Source organism: Porites lutea, chromosome 3, assembly GCF_958299795.1.
Source record: "Porites lutea chromosome 3, jaPorLute2.1, whole genome shotgun sequence".
Classification (NCBI taxonomy): Eukaryota; Metazoa; Cnidaria; class Anthozoa; order Scleractinia; family Poritidae; genus Porites; species Porites lutea.
In genome coordinates, this window is record NC_133203.1 from 26,783,011 (window position 1) to 26,797,648 (window position 14,638).

The window sequence follows — 14,638 nt, forward strand, 5'->3', positions numbered from 1 at the left end:
CAAAAACTCGCTAGAGAAATTCAGGACGTTTTTGGCTGTAGTTAAATGGATCTAATTTTTCTGACCTAATACTCACTCACTTAGACTTATGGCAAAACTTTTCCAACGCCCAAAAGTTTTTAGCGTGCTGGAGAGGAAAGGAAAAGGATGCTGTTAGGAACACTAGGTCACAAAGCGACAGCAAGCATAACTATATATAGAAACATTATTGCCTTTGTAAACATTTTCGGTCATTTGTGTTTGGAATGTTCCCCTTTTGACCCTGTTTCAGTTCTCCTTGCACGCAGGCATATAAACAGAAAGTTACACTTTGCAAGATAATTACCATAAAAGGAAAAGGAAACAAGCAAAACCAAGCAAACAATGAACAGGAACAGAAGATTGGTTTTTAAATATTTTGCACTATTTATCTGATGCGCACGTAGCATTCATCTCAGTAATCGCAGTGTTCTGGTTCAGCTCTCATCATGGTTCAGTATTTTGCTGCCTTGTTGATTCTCTGTATTTCTGGCGGTTCACTGGGAACAACCACCTCACCTCAGCAACAAAACACTGAAAAAGTAAAAGATTTATGTGAGGTAAGAAATGCATGAAGATCCCAAACCTTATATTTTACTACTTTTATCATCGCTATATCATTATTCATTCCAATTTATTTATAAAAGTCCTTTTTCAGAATGATCTGACAATTGCTTATTACAGTGTTCCCTCGTCCTATTACGACTAATTGAGGTCATGGTATTTAACGTCCAGTTTTCAGTTTCCAATTTTCATGTTTTCTTCGTCTCTACATTAAACTACAAATCATCTTTGCTTTCAGCGATCTATAGTGGGTTTCCCGGGCATCCCAGGATCCAATGGCATGCCGGGAATGCCAGGCGTTCCCGGTCCACAAGGACTCCAAGGAAGGGACGGTACTAAGGGAGAAATTGGTGATAAAGGATCACAAGGAATGCCGGGTCCAAGAGGAGACAGAGGGCGCGAAGGGCCTCCCGGGAAGAGTGGACCACGAGGAATCAAGGGAATAATAGGTCAACCGGGACTTGTGGGTATGAAAGGAGAGCGAGGCATTGTGGGAAATCAAGGAAGAAAAGGAGACAAAGGAGAGAAAGGAGAAAGCGCCAAAGCAAGTCAAGCAAGTGTAGTACCACAAACCAACTGGAAACAATGTGTGTGGAAATCCGAAAGCAGCAGTGATAACGGAAAGATTAAGGTAATTAGCTAGAATAAGTATCATAACACACTCCAAAGGAAAGTAATTCTTTTCTAAATTAAAATATTTCTCTTCTTTCACCCACCGTTTGCCAACACATTGAATTTAATAGCTAAGCCGAGTATATTCCCCTTTACTTTGGTTCTTTTTTAACGAAAAAAGGAAAACCATCGTGCGTGATAAAATGATTCCTGACCATATGGATAAGGACAACAAAAATTTAAGCTATTATAGAGTTTTTAAACATAAGGAAGTAATCTTGACTGGAGTTGTTAGAATCAATCATTACAGACGGTTGCTCTCGTTACTTCAATATGTTTGATTTTATTCCAGGACTGTATGTTTAACAAACTGCAGTCTAATTCAGCGCTCAAAGTCTCATTCCAGGGAAACATGAGGGTCGTCGGTAATTATAGGTGTAACCGATGGTATTTCAAGTTCAATGGAAATGAATGTAGTGGACCAATGACGATTGAGGCTGCTGTTTACAACGCCTGGCCATCTGGGAACCCTAATCTGTATCATCATCGGTCGTTTGCTGGGTACTGTGAAAACATTCCACAAGGCGCTGTTAGAGTGGAGTTATGGGTAGGAAAGTGTAGTAGCTTCACCTTGGGTAATGCTAACACTGGGTGGAATTCAGTGTCCCGGATAATGATTGAAGAAGTATCTAGGTCCCGGTCCTAATAAGAGGAGTCTTTAACTTTGGCGCTGTTTCAATTTCCTTAGAATAGCATTCCACAAATATAGACTGTAAGGCGCAAGGTGCGAAAGTATTGTTTTTGGTTATTTTCTTTTTAGCCCTTGTGGCTACTTCCGTCGCATTAGATGGTCAATAGTAAACTCTTATAACAGTATCATGATTTTGTATTATTAAGTTGACATCTTAGTCCTGTGCAGTAGCTCTTTGCTTTGTCACGCAGCGCTTCTTTAGTTCCTTTGTGGGGAGGCACCTTTTTTGACGACACAATGATCGGCTGATCGAGCTCGTAGGGAATTGGTCTCCCGGCTCATGCAGCCGTTTTGTCTTGTAACGTACCGCTCCTTCTCGTTGCGTGACCAGACAAAATGGCTGTGACTGAGAGTGATTGATTGATGATATGTCATGGATGCAAAATATATCACTACAGCTTCAGAGGAACCCATTCTCTCTTGGCTTACCATGTATTCCATGGGATTGTCATTCATTTCCTATAAAGATGTAGGCAAAGTAAAGGTCTTGGTATAATCTTTAATCTCAGCGAAAAAAAATGTGCTGAAAAGGTAACCTTTGCATTTAAAATATTTTCGACTGAAAAATCTTTAATTAAGTCCGGAAGTGAAAATAATTTTTAAAATTTAATCGTGCTTTAATTAAAACACACGGCACGATTCCTTTTGTAGCCAAACCGCTTCGAGTGAAAACCATTATTAAAAACGGATTAGAATTCGAGGATTAAAATCACACCTTGTAAAATATATATCAATTAGCTAGGAAGATGAATATGATTATAGGATAACTTGATCGCGAGATCGCGCGCGAGGGAGAAAGGAGGAGAGAAAAGCGTTCCCCTTCCTCCTTTCTCGCGCGCCTTTAAGTGCTTCTCACGCACCTAAACCATTCCTTCCCTTCCCTTTCGAATGTCTTCCACAGCGGAAAAAGAGAGGAATATGTGTTTACTCGTAACATTGAGATTCTTGTCAACAAACCTTCCCATTACTTAAGGGACTGGTCAAAAAGTATAGGGGGGGGGGGGGGGGGGTGGGCCGGAGCATTTGGAAATGTGGTTGATAAAAAACACATGACCCACCCCCCCCCCCCCCTTCGGCACAAAAATGACTGACCCACCCCTAAAGCAAGGTTGGAATTTGCATGACCCACCCCCTAGTTAAAACAAGGATGTTTGGTTTCCTCTTAATAATCCAATAAAACCTTGTTCTGTGCTTGACACAATTTGCTGATACACTAGCTGCGGTGAAGTATATATGAAAATAATTCATTTTTGAACTGCGGTTGTAGATGAAAGTGAAGAATGATCATCGCAGTAAATTTTCCAATTAAAGCAATTGGAAAGAAGAAGCCTGAAAAAAAAAAATCAGGGCTTCAAGGGGATTCGAACCCGAGCCCTCCGCGTTACCGGTGCGTTGCTCTACCAACTGAGCTATGAAGCCACACATTGGGAGCGGGGTCAATTTATTGAGTTCATATCTCCCGTGAGGAGTGAAATGATGTGAAGTATATATGAAAATAATTCATTTTTGAACTGCGGTTGTAGTAGTAAATTGACCTCGCTCCCAATGTGTGGCTTCATAGCTCAGTTGGTAGAGCAACGCACCGGTAACGCGGAGGTCACGGGTTCGAATCCCGTTGAAGCCCTGATTTTTTTCAGGTTTCTTCTTTCCAACTGCTTTAATTGGAAAATTTACTGCGATGATCATTCTTCACTTTCACACTAGCTGCTACAACCAATATCAAAATCACAGAAATCATACCTTTCACTCAAAAGACAAAAGTGAAAAACCGAACATTTCTTGTTTCGATGGACATTATGAGTCTTGACACAAATATACAGCAAAACGAGGGTACATTGAAATTGTCTGTCACAAAGCAAATTAAAATTTCTAGAAAGACAACCCATTCCTACACATTACTTGCCGGAAATGTTTAGATTAATCCTCAAAGAAAATTTCTTCCACTTCAATGCAAAGCACTACCTGCAAAACTATGGAACTGCAATGGGCACAAAGACAGCAGATTTGATTCCTTTGCCAATATTTTAATGGCATATATTGAAACAACAACTCCAAGCAAAACTGTCTTCAGAACAACAGTTTGGAAATGCTACATACACGATATATTTTCCCTATAGGACATGAGTAAACCAGACATCGTAGCCTTCATTGAACAAGTAAACTTACATCACCCAACTATTGAATTCACGGCTGAAACATTTGACACTGAGAGTGCGTTTTTAGACACAGTTGTATACAAAGGCACAAGATTCAAGGTAAAATCTATCCTTGATGCAAAGACACATTTTAAACAAACAGAAACCTTCTTGCCCACACATTTCACCTCGTGTCACCCTCCAAATGTTAAAAAAGGATTTGTCAAAGGAGAAGCCTCGAGAATCCTATGAAAAAACTCCTCAGAAACAACCTTTGAGAAAAATAATTCAAATTTAAAAAAAACGCTTGATGGACGGAGGCTACCCACAATCTTTGATAGAAAACCTACTATCAGAAATAAAATTCACCAAAGGGAGTCTAAACTTCTAAAACAAAACAACAGGAGGAAAAAGAAAAATTGCCATTAGTGACACAATATCAGCCCTCAGTGTCTACTATAAAGGAAGCTTGAATGAAAAAAATGGGATCTTATACAAAACCAACTATAACCTCAAAAAATTTTTAAGAACCACCAATCATTTCCTTACAAAAAAGGAAAATCATTAAAGGACATGCTCGTTAGAGCCAAAAAAAAAGGTTAACAGAGGGTTCCACGCCCGTATAGGTGTGCGGCCTTTCACCCTTTGTATTTTTTCGCACAACACTGAGGTTTCTGAGTATTTTAGCAATAATTCCAGCTGGCTGTGTTTTATATAACAAGTGTAGTCAACTGTCTTGTTAGTAGTTAGTGCCTATTTATGTAATAAAATAGAGTGACCCACCCCCTCTCTGCTCCGGCCCACCCCCCTCCCCTATACTTTTTGACCAGTCCCTAAATAGCATCTTTGTTATTTTTCTTGCATGTCAGTGTAGTTTGCTTTTATACGTGATTAAAGCTTTCAACAAAAGACAATCAGTCTAACAGTATTTAAAAAATCTTGTCCATTATTTTTCCTAACAAATAAGATCGAACTCATTATTTCTGCTCCTTAACAGAAATTTTCCCGTACAGTCTCTCAATATTGAATTCAATATCCAATGCAGCTATTTTCAGACTTGTCTGTTTGATGCGTTTATAAAGACGTACCCAGTTATCAGGGTTTCTTAACCTAGAAAATGGGAGAGAAGGACGTCACAATAATTTGGGTACTTAAATAACCAGTGCTGTATGCCCCGGTAGGGGAAACCGTTGGGTATACCCTGTAGGAGATACCCATACAGCAAGTTATTAGTCCCAGAAAGAACTTCCGTGGAGAGTACAGTTTTCTTTTTTAGCAAGGCTTTTAGTGCTTTGTACGTTTTCACATACAATGTACCATAAATTTCACGACTTTATCTTTTTTCTATGTTTTTGATGGTTTCGTGGAAAATACTTACATTTTTATCTTAGCCTGAGCACAACATCGACCCCATAGGAGCTCCTCTGATTTTAAATCTAGGTCGGAGGAAACCTAAGTAGGATGCCGATTCAATAAAGTTTGTGGTATAGAATAGCCGCCTTTGCCCAGTATATATAAAATATCTAAAATAAAGAAAGGAGCTTAGCCTAGGCCCGGGGGGGGGGGGGGGGGGGGGAAGGGTGCTAAACAAATTTTTACACGGGTCCTAAAGTCCAACCTACTTATCCTTTTATATACCATTTTTTTCACGAAAAAGGAACCCCTTTCGTATACCTTTTATTGACAAATGGTACCGCTTTCACATACCTTGTTTAGAATTTTGCATCCCTTTTGACTGCTGTAAATGCACTCTCAATTGAATGAGAATCAACCACAAAAATTAAACGTTTTCACCACTTTATAAAGACATAGAATTCATCTGTTAGCCCTTTGGGCGCTTTAACAGACTCAAATGACAGATTTCCTCCCTTCATATACTACAACGAGTAAAATCCCTACCCTTTCATATACCTGAAGCCTGAAAAAAGATACCCCTTTCGGGCGGAGCCTCCCCGTATAGGCCATTATAGAGAGTACCCGCTCCGGGAGCCTAGGCATCCAAACAGGTGACTTATAATAAACCCGAAGACTTCTATCAGTAGAAACACATGTATTACATGGTGACCATCGCATGCAAACCGCCTTTTACAATAACAAGAAGGCGTAACTATCACAGAATTCCATTACTCTGTGGCCTACCCCAAAACTATAGTTTAAATATCTATAATAAGTAAATTAAACTGTTCTAAATGAACAGAGTTAAAGCAGTTTGCCCAAGTCACGTGCTTGAGACGTCATCACCTTTCAGCCCGAGAGATAAGTCAAGCCGAAAACAAAACTGAATCGTTGCCCAAATTAAAATTTCCGCTAGCATTATCGTTTGGTACCGCTATACTTTAAGAGCGACTTTCTGTAAATACCACGGATAGCTGTGCAAGATGAAAAAATCCAAATTCCCCAAACTTTGTCACAACAAAGCCCTTTGGAAACTATTTTAGCAAATACAAGACTCAGTTCCTTTGCCTTTATATTTTTCAAAATAATCAATTTTTTTTAATTTTCACCTTCCAGAGGCCTTCAAACCCCCGAAAAATGTGCGTTAAATAATTTCATTATCCTTCCTTTGAATCTAAACGTTGTTACCATTTCAAAAGATTTCAATCAAAATTACCCCCTTTAAAATCAGTGTTATCGCGACCATCAATTTTGCCATTTTTCAACTGCGAAAATCCCTTCCTGGTATATGGCTTTCATTAGAAAAATGGTATTCCAGAGACAGAGCAATGCTTCCCCTAGCAATGCTTCCCCTATTGGGGCAATTCAAACTGCGAGTTTTTACAACTGAAAACATTTATGGTACTCGACTGATTTACGATCTTTGAACTTGTAGTTGTATTGATGAACTTAGACAGCATTTGAAACTCTGGCGCAAATTCGCCTCTCTTCCGCCAGTTTAAACACCGAAAACGATTCTAGATTTCACAGTGGTAATTGTTCAAAAGGAAAACCATTTTATTGTGCGAAAGTGAGCTATGAACTTCTTGACTACAACACTTTTTTTGCGTGTGTATTTGTTTACTTTTAACGTATTTGTAACAGCTATCATTTATCACAGGGAGCCCGAACGCTGTATTAGCTAATAGAAAAAATTAGATGTTTTTATGCTGTATTAGCTAATAAAATAATAAGATGCATTTACCTTTGTTCCTGTGTCTTTATGAGTCGTTTTGGAAGGGATTTGAATCCGATCAGAGACGGTTAACTTTGCTGGTTATCAAATGCGTTTGCTTGTCTGGCGCTTAGGGACGGACCATTAGAAAACTTACGCGGGGGGGGCGGGCGAAGTACAAAAAAAATATTCGCGCAAGGCAAAATTGAATGAAAAAAAATTCATGCACGCCAATTAACCCTAAAAAATATTCATGCTACGGCCTAAAAAAAATTCATACGAGGAATTTGATAACGCAAAAAAATTCCTGCGGCTCAAAAATTTCCCTCCCCCCCCCCCCCATAACTTTTCTAATGGTCCGTCCCTTAGTAAGTAAGACGCTCAAGTATTGTTAGCTATTAACTTTCCACTAACGGCCACGAGAAGAGAAAAGAGACAAGGGATGAAACTTAAATGAGGGAACTTTTATTTTGAGGCGTAATTACCTTGTTAATGAACAAAATCGGCTAGTATCCGCCACCTAGATTGATTAAAGGTTCAATTAGACGGGGTTGTTGGTTTCGTTTGTTTTGACGCCCGTTCTACTGCTCAAATTTGCGTTGTTTTTAGAGGCTACCTTTCGTCCGATCTATGACCACACTTGACCTGACCGGAAGTAAGTTTACCAGATCAGACATGTGTTTCGTCAAGATGGTTCTATTGTTCTCGCGACGGTCCCTTTGTTATTATTTGACTTCTTCTCGGGTTTGCATAACTATCAAGAATTCTCCCAGGCCCTCGAGTATTTATATCAGGCTATGCAAACACAGGAAAAAAGTTCTCTATTGCTTTTATAAAATAACTTTCCCGAGAAAAAGGAACAACTCTTTGTTTAGGTTACTGATTAAAAGAGAAATTCTTACCAGTCGCGAAGTCTTGCACACGAAGCTTAATGTACGTGTAATCAGTTCTTGTTTTGCAATAAAGATACTTTCCAAAAGCCATGTACCAGGAAGGGATTTTCGCCGTTGAAAAATGGCAAAATTGATGGTCGCGATAGCACTGATTTAGAGGGTAACTTTGAAAAAATATGAAAAAATCAGATTGAAATCTTTTGAAATTGTAACCATGTTTGGATACAAAGGAAGGATAATGAAATTGTTTAATATAAGAAAAGTCATGGTATTAGTTTCCGTTTTCATTCACGAAGCGAGGATATCACGTACATTTTACGGTGGTTTGAAGGCCTCTGGAAGGTGAAAATTAAAAAAGAATTGATTATTTTGGGAAAATATAAATGCAAAGGAAACGAGTCTTGTATTTCCTAAAATAGTTTCCAAAGGGCTTTGTTGTGACAAAATTTGGGGGATTTCGTATTTTTCATCTTGCACACCTATCCGTGGTATTTACGGAAAGTCGCTCTTAAGACACCATTTTATTTTGTTCCTTAGTGAATAGGTGTACAACTATCTTCCCAAAGGGCGGTAAATAATGGTGGAGATAACCACCATTATTGGGTTAATGACAGACTGAGTTGAAATATTATAGAAAAAAACCTCGTCTTTAGACATTAGCATTGCACGACTTAGTTGAGTAGAAAATAGGAATGAAATGTATTAAAAAGTTTTAATCCATTCTCATTTTTTGTTTTGCTATTCAACGGCTGGTTTACAGGCAGCGATTGTGTACCCTGTTTCCTAAGAAAATACATCGCGATGCAACAGATCATTTTAACTTATCCGATTTTTGACCATTTTATACATTTTCGTTTTTCTTTCGAAACATCATAGCGTGAAAACCGCCTTAAAGCCTTCCAGTTGCAGGAACAAGTTTTCTTCAACAAGGAAAACTTCCCCCGCCGTTAAAAAGGTAAAGGGAAGCTCCATTATGTTACGAGCCTCATTATGTTATGAGCTCCATTATCTTACGTGCTACTTGACTCACAATTTTGTTGTCTCGCGAGAATGAAGCTGCCTCCAAGAGAACTGTCTCGCAACAGTATTTTACAGCAGGTATATTTTGAAAAAGTAGGTTCACGTTCTACATTATGTAACGTCTGCTACAGCAAAAATCAAAACCGCGCGACGACGATACGCTCTCTTTTTGACTGACTCTAGATCGTAATAGCCGGGGAGGACTAACCCCTTAACCCTGCACTTACCATTTTTGACAGAAAACATACCCTTTTTTATTATATGGCTGAGTCTGTTTTCGCCATGCGATTGGTCAATTTGCGGTCCGTAACTTGCTATACGGACCAAAATTTTTAAAGAAAATGCTCATTTCGGAGCTCTAAATCTCTTTTCCTCGGAAAAAAGGTTTAAATAAAGTTATAAGACGCCTGTTAATCTTTAGAATTTGGATGTTGACTTTGGCCTTCAACATTTTAAACTGTGTTTATTTGGGAACGAAGGCGATGAAGAAACTAACTCGTAATCTTATCGAAGAGGATTCCAGTCGGTGTTTGAAAATTTTATCGTAGTACACATGCACAGTTAAGAAGACGAAAATCGACCGGCAGAGATTCGAGATGTTTTGCTTAAGAGAAAATGAGTAATTCCTTCTACAAATATGATAACAAACATACCTGCACCCGATCATCTTGACAAGCTTCTTTGCCATTTGCAGGGTTTTTTCAAAGACCAACGAAAGAAAGATAGAAGCGAGTTCGAGCCAGACACAATGTCCAGTTTTCAAAAGACTCCAGCGTCACATTAACGAGTGAATACTTACAGTTCTTGAGGACTGGGATGTTGACTTTGCCTTTCCAAATTTTAACCTGTAGCTTTGTTTTAATGAGAACGAAGCTGATGTAGAAACTGAATCGTAACCTTACCGAGGAAGAGACTTCTAGTCAGTGTTTGAAAATTTAATCCAGATCACAATTGAAGACGAGAATGAACTGGCAGAAAGAGAAGTTTTCCCAAAAACAATTAACGAGCGAATCCTTCGACAATGAGAACAAACTTACCTTGAAAAGCCGGCTTCTTTGCCTTTTGCAGTGTTTTTTTTACAAGGACAAACGGAGGAAAGATGGAAAAGACTTCTAGACAGACACAGTGTCCGGTTTCCAAAATACTCCAGCGTTACATTAAAGAGCTAAAACTTACAGTGCTCTTAGTTTTGACCGAATAAACTTTTTCACTGACATGGCGAATTTGTCTTTACTTTCCCGGAAAGCCTTTGTTATGTGCTATTGTTTTCGTGCGCCAATAAAAACTTTCTTTTTTGACGCCTGTCAAATGACTGTCAAATCGTGCGTCCTGCACTTGTTTCCGGTCCCCCAAACAGGAAGAAGCCATATAATAAACATCTTATTGGCCTCGTTTTTCGGTCCGTACTGTAAATTACGGATCCTCGTTTTTTTGCATCGATTTATGGCCCGCGCGCTTCGCGCTTGGGCCATAAATCGATGCAAAAAAACTCGGTCCGTAATTTACAGTACAGTATGTTGCCCAGTTTCCGGACACTTCAGTTTAACATTGCAATAACTTTCCTTTGTTAGTCGCAAGAGCTCTGAAATTTGGCCCAGAGAAAATCTATTTAGTCCTTAATATGACGAAAGACAGTTTAAATTTTTTGCCTTTGTTTCCATGGCGAAATTAATATTTCTGCAGAGCTCCTATGTTGCCCAGTATCCGGACAGCTGGCCCAGTATCCGGATACAACAATAACAACGTAATTGTACATAAATTTCGACAAGCAAGCGACTTATAAGCTTCTCTTGCACTTGCAAAGTAGTCTGGCAATCGATTCCAAAAATATAACCTAGCATCGTGAAATAAAACATAACAAATGACTGTGGTATGGTGGGGAACGCGAGCAGTTGTTAAATGTCATAACTCATACTTCCTTGTCTAGGAACTTTTTCACTGATTTAAGGAAGACATCCGTGGACATGCGGAAGCCGCGGTTTGCTAGCTCAATTAGCCAATCTGCAAACGACTTTTTTTTCTTCATTTTTCGTTAAAAAAAAAAGTGCTTGGGGAAGGGACCTCTATGCGACGGTCAAAGGTCGCTCTCCTATTCAGTCTGACCTGCAGTGTTGATTTCTTCATGCTCCGGCCCTGCAGACCCTAAATAAGCCTGCTTTTCTAGCACTAATTCCTCCTTCTTTCACTTCTCTCAATCCCTTTGTGATATTTTTCAGACCGTTGCAACCCCATCCTAGCAGTCACAACTGGGGAAAGTATGAGAATTCCTGGTTCAACTCCGACGCTTTCGGTTATATATAGAAAATGCAGTCACGCGAAACAAGCGGTGCACACGAAATCAAGTCGCCTCCGAATTAGTGAAGTTAAAGCCCCTCCGTTTATACGCCTTCCTAAAATCCCTTAAGAAGTTGTACATGTATAATCTCAGGGCTTATAAGCGACAATTTATGGTAAGGGACCGTTCACATATCTAGTACCAACAGAATGTCTTTTGTCATTTTCATGTAGCGTTTAATTTGATTCAATGAATTTTAACTTTAATTGTAATTTCAAAGGCTGTAACATTGCCAAATTTGAAAGTGATACGTCTTAAGCTTGCAAAGAGTTGAGAAAATTTACATACGTTTGTACGTGGGCGGGTGGGGGGGGGGGGGGAGAGCACGTTTGTACCCGCCCCCCACCGTCAGACAAACGCCTGTAAAATTTCCCGACTCTGAGGAGCTATATCTTCGTTAATTCGTTTTCAACAAATCACTTTCAAAACTCGGCAATTTTACGCATTTTAAAACGTTCTTTCCGGGGGTTTCCTTAGCTTGTCCATGTCAAAAGTTGAAGGAAAGAAAAAAAAAAGGTATGGTCTATCCTGAAAGGGGTACACTTCTGGGTTGCGCCTCCCAGTATAGGTCATTATAGGGGGCCCCTCAACGCTCCCCCCCCCCCACTCCCCCACTCCTTTCAACGTATAAGATGTGAGAGTTTAAAAATAGACACACTAACACTAGAGACGTTAAGGCTTGTTTAGCTGGAGCTTAATGGAGCCGCTACTTTTTCTGACATAGCATCCCCAACTTGGACTGAAGGCAAATTCATGATTGTTTTTGACGTACTAAAGAGAAAAGGGATCGGGTACCGTTAGAAACACAAAATCGTGATAGCATGCATAAAACTTTGTTGCTTTTGTAACAATTTATATTCTGCCATTTATTTTTGGAATGTTCATCTTTTGACCCTGTTTCAGTATCTTGAAGCGGGCTTATAAACAAAGAATAAGAAGAGTCAACAAATTGCCATAAAAGGAAAAACAAACAAGCAAAAACAAACAAACAATACACAGGAACAGAGGATTTACTTAAAATATTTTCTATAAAATGATGAGCACGTAGCACTGATTTCAGTAAACGCTGTGTTCTCGTTCAACTCTCTCCGCCATGGTTCAGTATCTCGCTGTTTTCCTGATTCTCTCTCTTTTTGGCGGCTCACTGGTAACGACCACCTCACCTCAGCAACAAAACGCCACAGAGTTAAAAGACTTATGCCAGGTAAGAAATGCATAAAGATATAAAGAGGAGTACTACGCCGTAGATTAGGTACACCCAGAAACTGTTTTATTACTCTCACGTCGTTATGTTCATTTACTAAAAATACCCGTTAAAAGTGTATGGCAGTTTATTTGAAAGTCCTCGCTTCAGCATGATCTTTCCTCGAAAACCTGAAGCCTGTCCATTGTTAGCTGTTAATTTTCTCTGATTCCATCCTCGTCCATTCGAGGCGAGATAACGCTATAAAGAGGATTATGATATCCAAGGTCCATTCCGTGCCTCGAAAACAAGGGAGACGGTTGGCAGGTATAGACTTTGTCCATTTTGGTCTGGAATCATTGTTTGCGTGAGAGCTACGGCTGTGTATGAACGTATTTATCGTTTCAATTCCAAATGAGAAGGAAATAGAAATAATTATGCGAATTCTTTTTCGTTGCTGTTCTAAACTAATCTAAGTAATTATGACAAGCATAATTTCTTCGAGGCAAGGTCTGAAAACTGGTATGGATTTTAGAGGCCAAGTCTGAATACGCGTGTAAAAAATGACGTGATTTGGTTTGAAATAGAGTCAGGATTTTGAGGACCGGGTGGCACATCCCCACCAAGAATTCCTGGGAGTACCCCCCCCCCCACCTCGAGTTATCTAAGGTTCCGCGTCGTCTTTGTCTCGACAATTCATCTTTTTTTCCCCCAACTTTAGCGATCTATGCTGGGTTTCCCCGGTATTCCAGGATCAAATGGTATACCTGGAGTGCCGGGAGTGCCGGGCGTCCCGGGGCCACACGGACCCCAGGGAAAAGAAGGTGTAAAAGGACAAATTGGTGATAAAGGATCACAAGGAATGCCGGGTCCAAGAGGAGACAGAGGGCGCGAAGGACCCCCTGGGAAGAGTGGACCCCGAGGAATTCAGGGAATGAAAGGTGAACAGGGACTTCTGGGAATGAAAGGAGAGCGAGGCATTGTGGGAAATCAAGGAAGAAAAGGAGGCAAAGGAGAGAAAGGAGAAAGCGCCAAAGCAAGTCAAGCAAGTGTAGTACCACAAACCAACTGGAAACAGTGTGTGTGGAAATCACAGAGCGGTACTGATAACGGAAAGATTAAGGTAATTAGAATAAGAATCATTCATAACACACTCCAAAGAAAATTCACTCCTTTTTATATTAAAACATTTCAAAGAACAATGTCTTTCCTCTCACTCACCGTTTGCTAACACATCACGTAAATAACTAAATAGTTACATTTCCGTACAATTTGGTTCTTTTTGAACGAAAAAAGGAAAACCATCATGCGTGATAACATGATTCCTGGCCATATGGATAAGGACAAAAATTGAAAGTATTACAGAGCTTTTAAAAAGTAGCAAGTAATCTTGACTGGAGTTGTTAGTAGCAATCATTACGACACGGTTGTTCTCCTTACTACAATATGTTTGTTTTGTTTGATTTTATCCAGGACTGTGCGTTTAACAAACTGCAGTCTAATTCAGCGCTCAGAGTCTCATTCCAGGGAAACACGAGGGTCTATGGAACCAGTGATAAGTGTAACCGGTGGTATTTCAAGTTCAATGGAAATGAATGCAGTGGACCAATGACGATTGAGGCTGTTGTTTACAACGACTGGCCATCTGGGTACCCTAATCTGCTGCATCATCGGTCATTTGAGGGGTACTCTGAAAACATTCCACAAGGAGCGGTCAGAGTGGAATTATGGGTAGGAAAGTGCAGTAGCCAAACCCTGGGTAATGCTGAAACTGGGTGGAATTCAGTGTCCCGGATAATTATTGAAGAAGTATCCAGGCCCCAGTCCTAATAAGAGGAGTCTTTAACTTTAACTTTAACGCTGTTTTCATTTCCTTAGAATAGCATTCTACAAATATAAACTGTAAACCGCAAGGTACGAAAGTATTGTTTTTGGTTATTTTCTTTTCAGCCCTTTGTGGCCACTTTCGTCGTATTAAACTCCAGGAGCCTAGGCTCCTGTAAACTCTTATAACAGTA

General features: G+C 39.7%; 3 protein-coding genes and 1 non-coding gene across 4 annotated transcripts in view; all 4 read left to right on the top strand.

Annotated features, from left to right (window-relative positions):
- LOC140930796 (uncharacterized) overlaps positions 1 to 1,900 on the top strand; it is a 5,277-nt gene extending 3,377 nt beyond the window's left edge. Inside the window, exons 2-4 of the mRNA XM_073380509.1 lie at positions 477 to 578; positions 821 to 1,213; positions 1,547 to 1,900. Of these exons, the coding sequence (XP_073236610.1) occupies positions 477 to 578; positions 821 to 1,213; positions 1,547 to 1,900 (849 nt within the window). The remainder of the gene's footprint in view (positions 1 to 476; positions 579 to 820; positions 1,214 to 1,546) is intronic.
- LOC140930802 (2-amino-3-carboxymuconate-6-semialdehyde decarboxylase-like) overlaps positions 1 to 14,638 on the top strand; it is a 116,730-nt gene that overhangs the window by 58,690 nt on the left and 43,402 nt on the right. The window lies entirely within an intron of this gene.
- On the top strand, positions 3,497 to 3,569 carry Trnat-ggu (transfer RNA threonine (anticodon GGU)). Its single transcript has one exon. It is a non-coding gene; the product is annotated as a tRNA-Thr (tRNA).
- Positions 12,498 to 14,450, top strand: LOC140930811 (uncharacterized). The gene is made up of 3 exons (XM_073380525.1): positions 12,498 to 12,641; positions 13,342 to 13,743; positions 14,094 to 14,450. The coding sequence occupies exons 1-3, from the start codon at positions 12,531 to 12,533 to the stop codon at positions 14,448 to 14,450; spliced, it is 870 nt and encodes a 289-aa protein (XP_073236626.1). The 5' UTR covers positions 12,498 to 12,530.

Bases quoted from the DNA above. Each gene is read 5' to 3' on its own strand.
- LOC140930811 (XM_073380525.1), top strand. From the start codon at position 12,531: ATGGTTCAGTATCTCGCTGTTTTCCTGATTCTCTCTCTTTTTGGCGGC. The intron at 12,642-13,341 runs GTAAGAAATGCA...CCCCAACTTTAG, and splicing joins AGTTAAAAGACTTATGCCAG to CGATCTATGCTGGGTTTCCC. The intron at 13,744-14,093 runs GTAATTAGAATA...GATTTTATCCAG, and splicing joins CTGATAACGGAAAGATTAAG to GACTGTGCGTTTAACAAACT.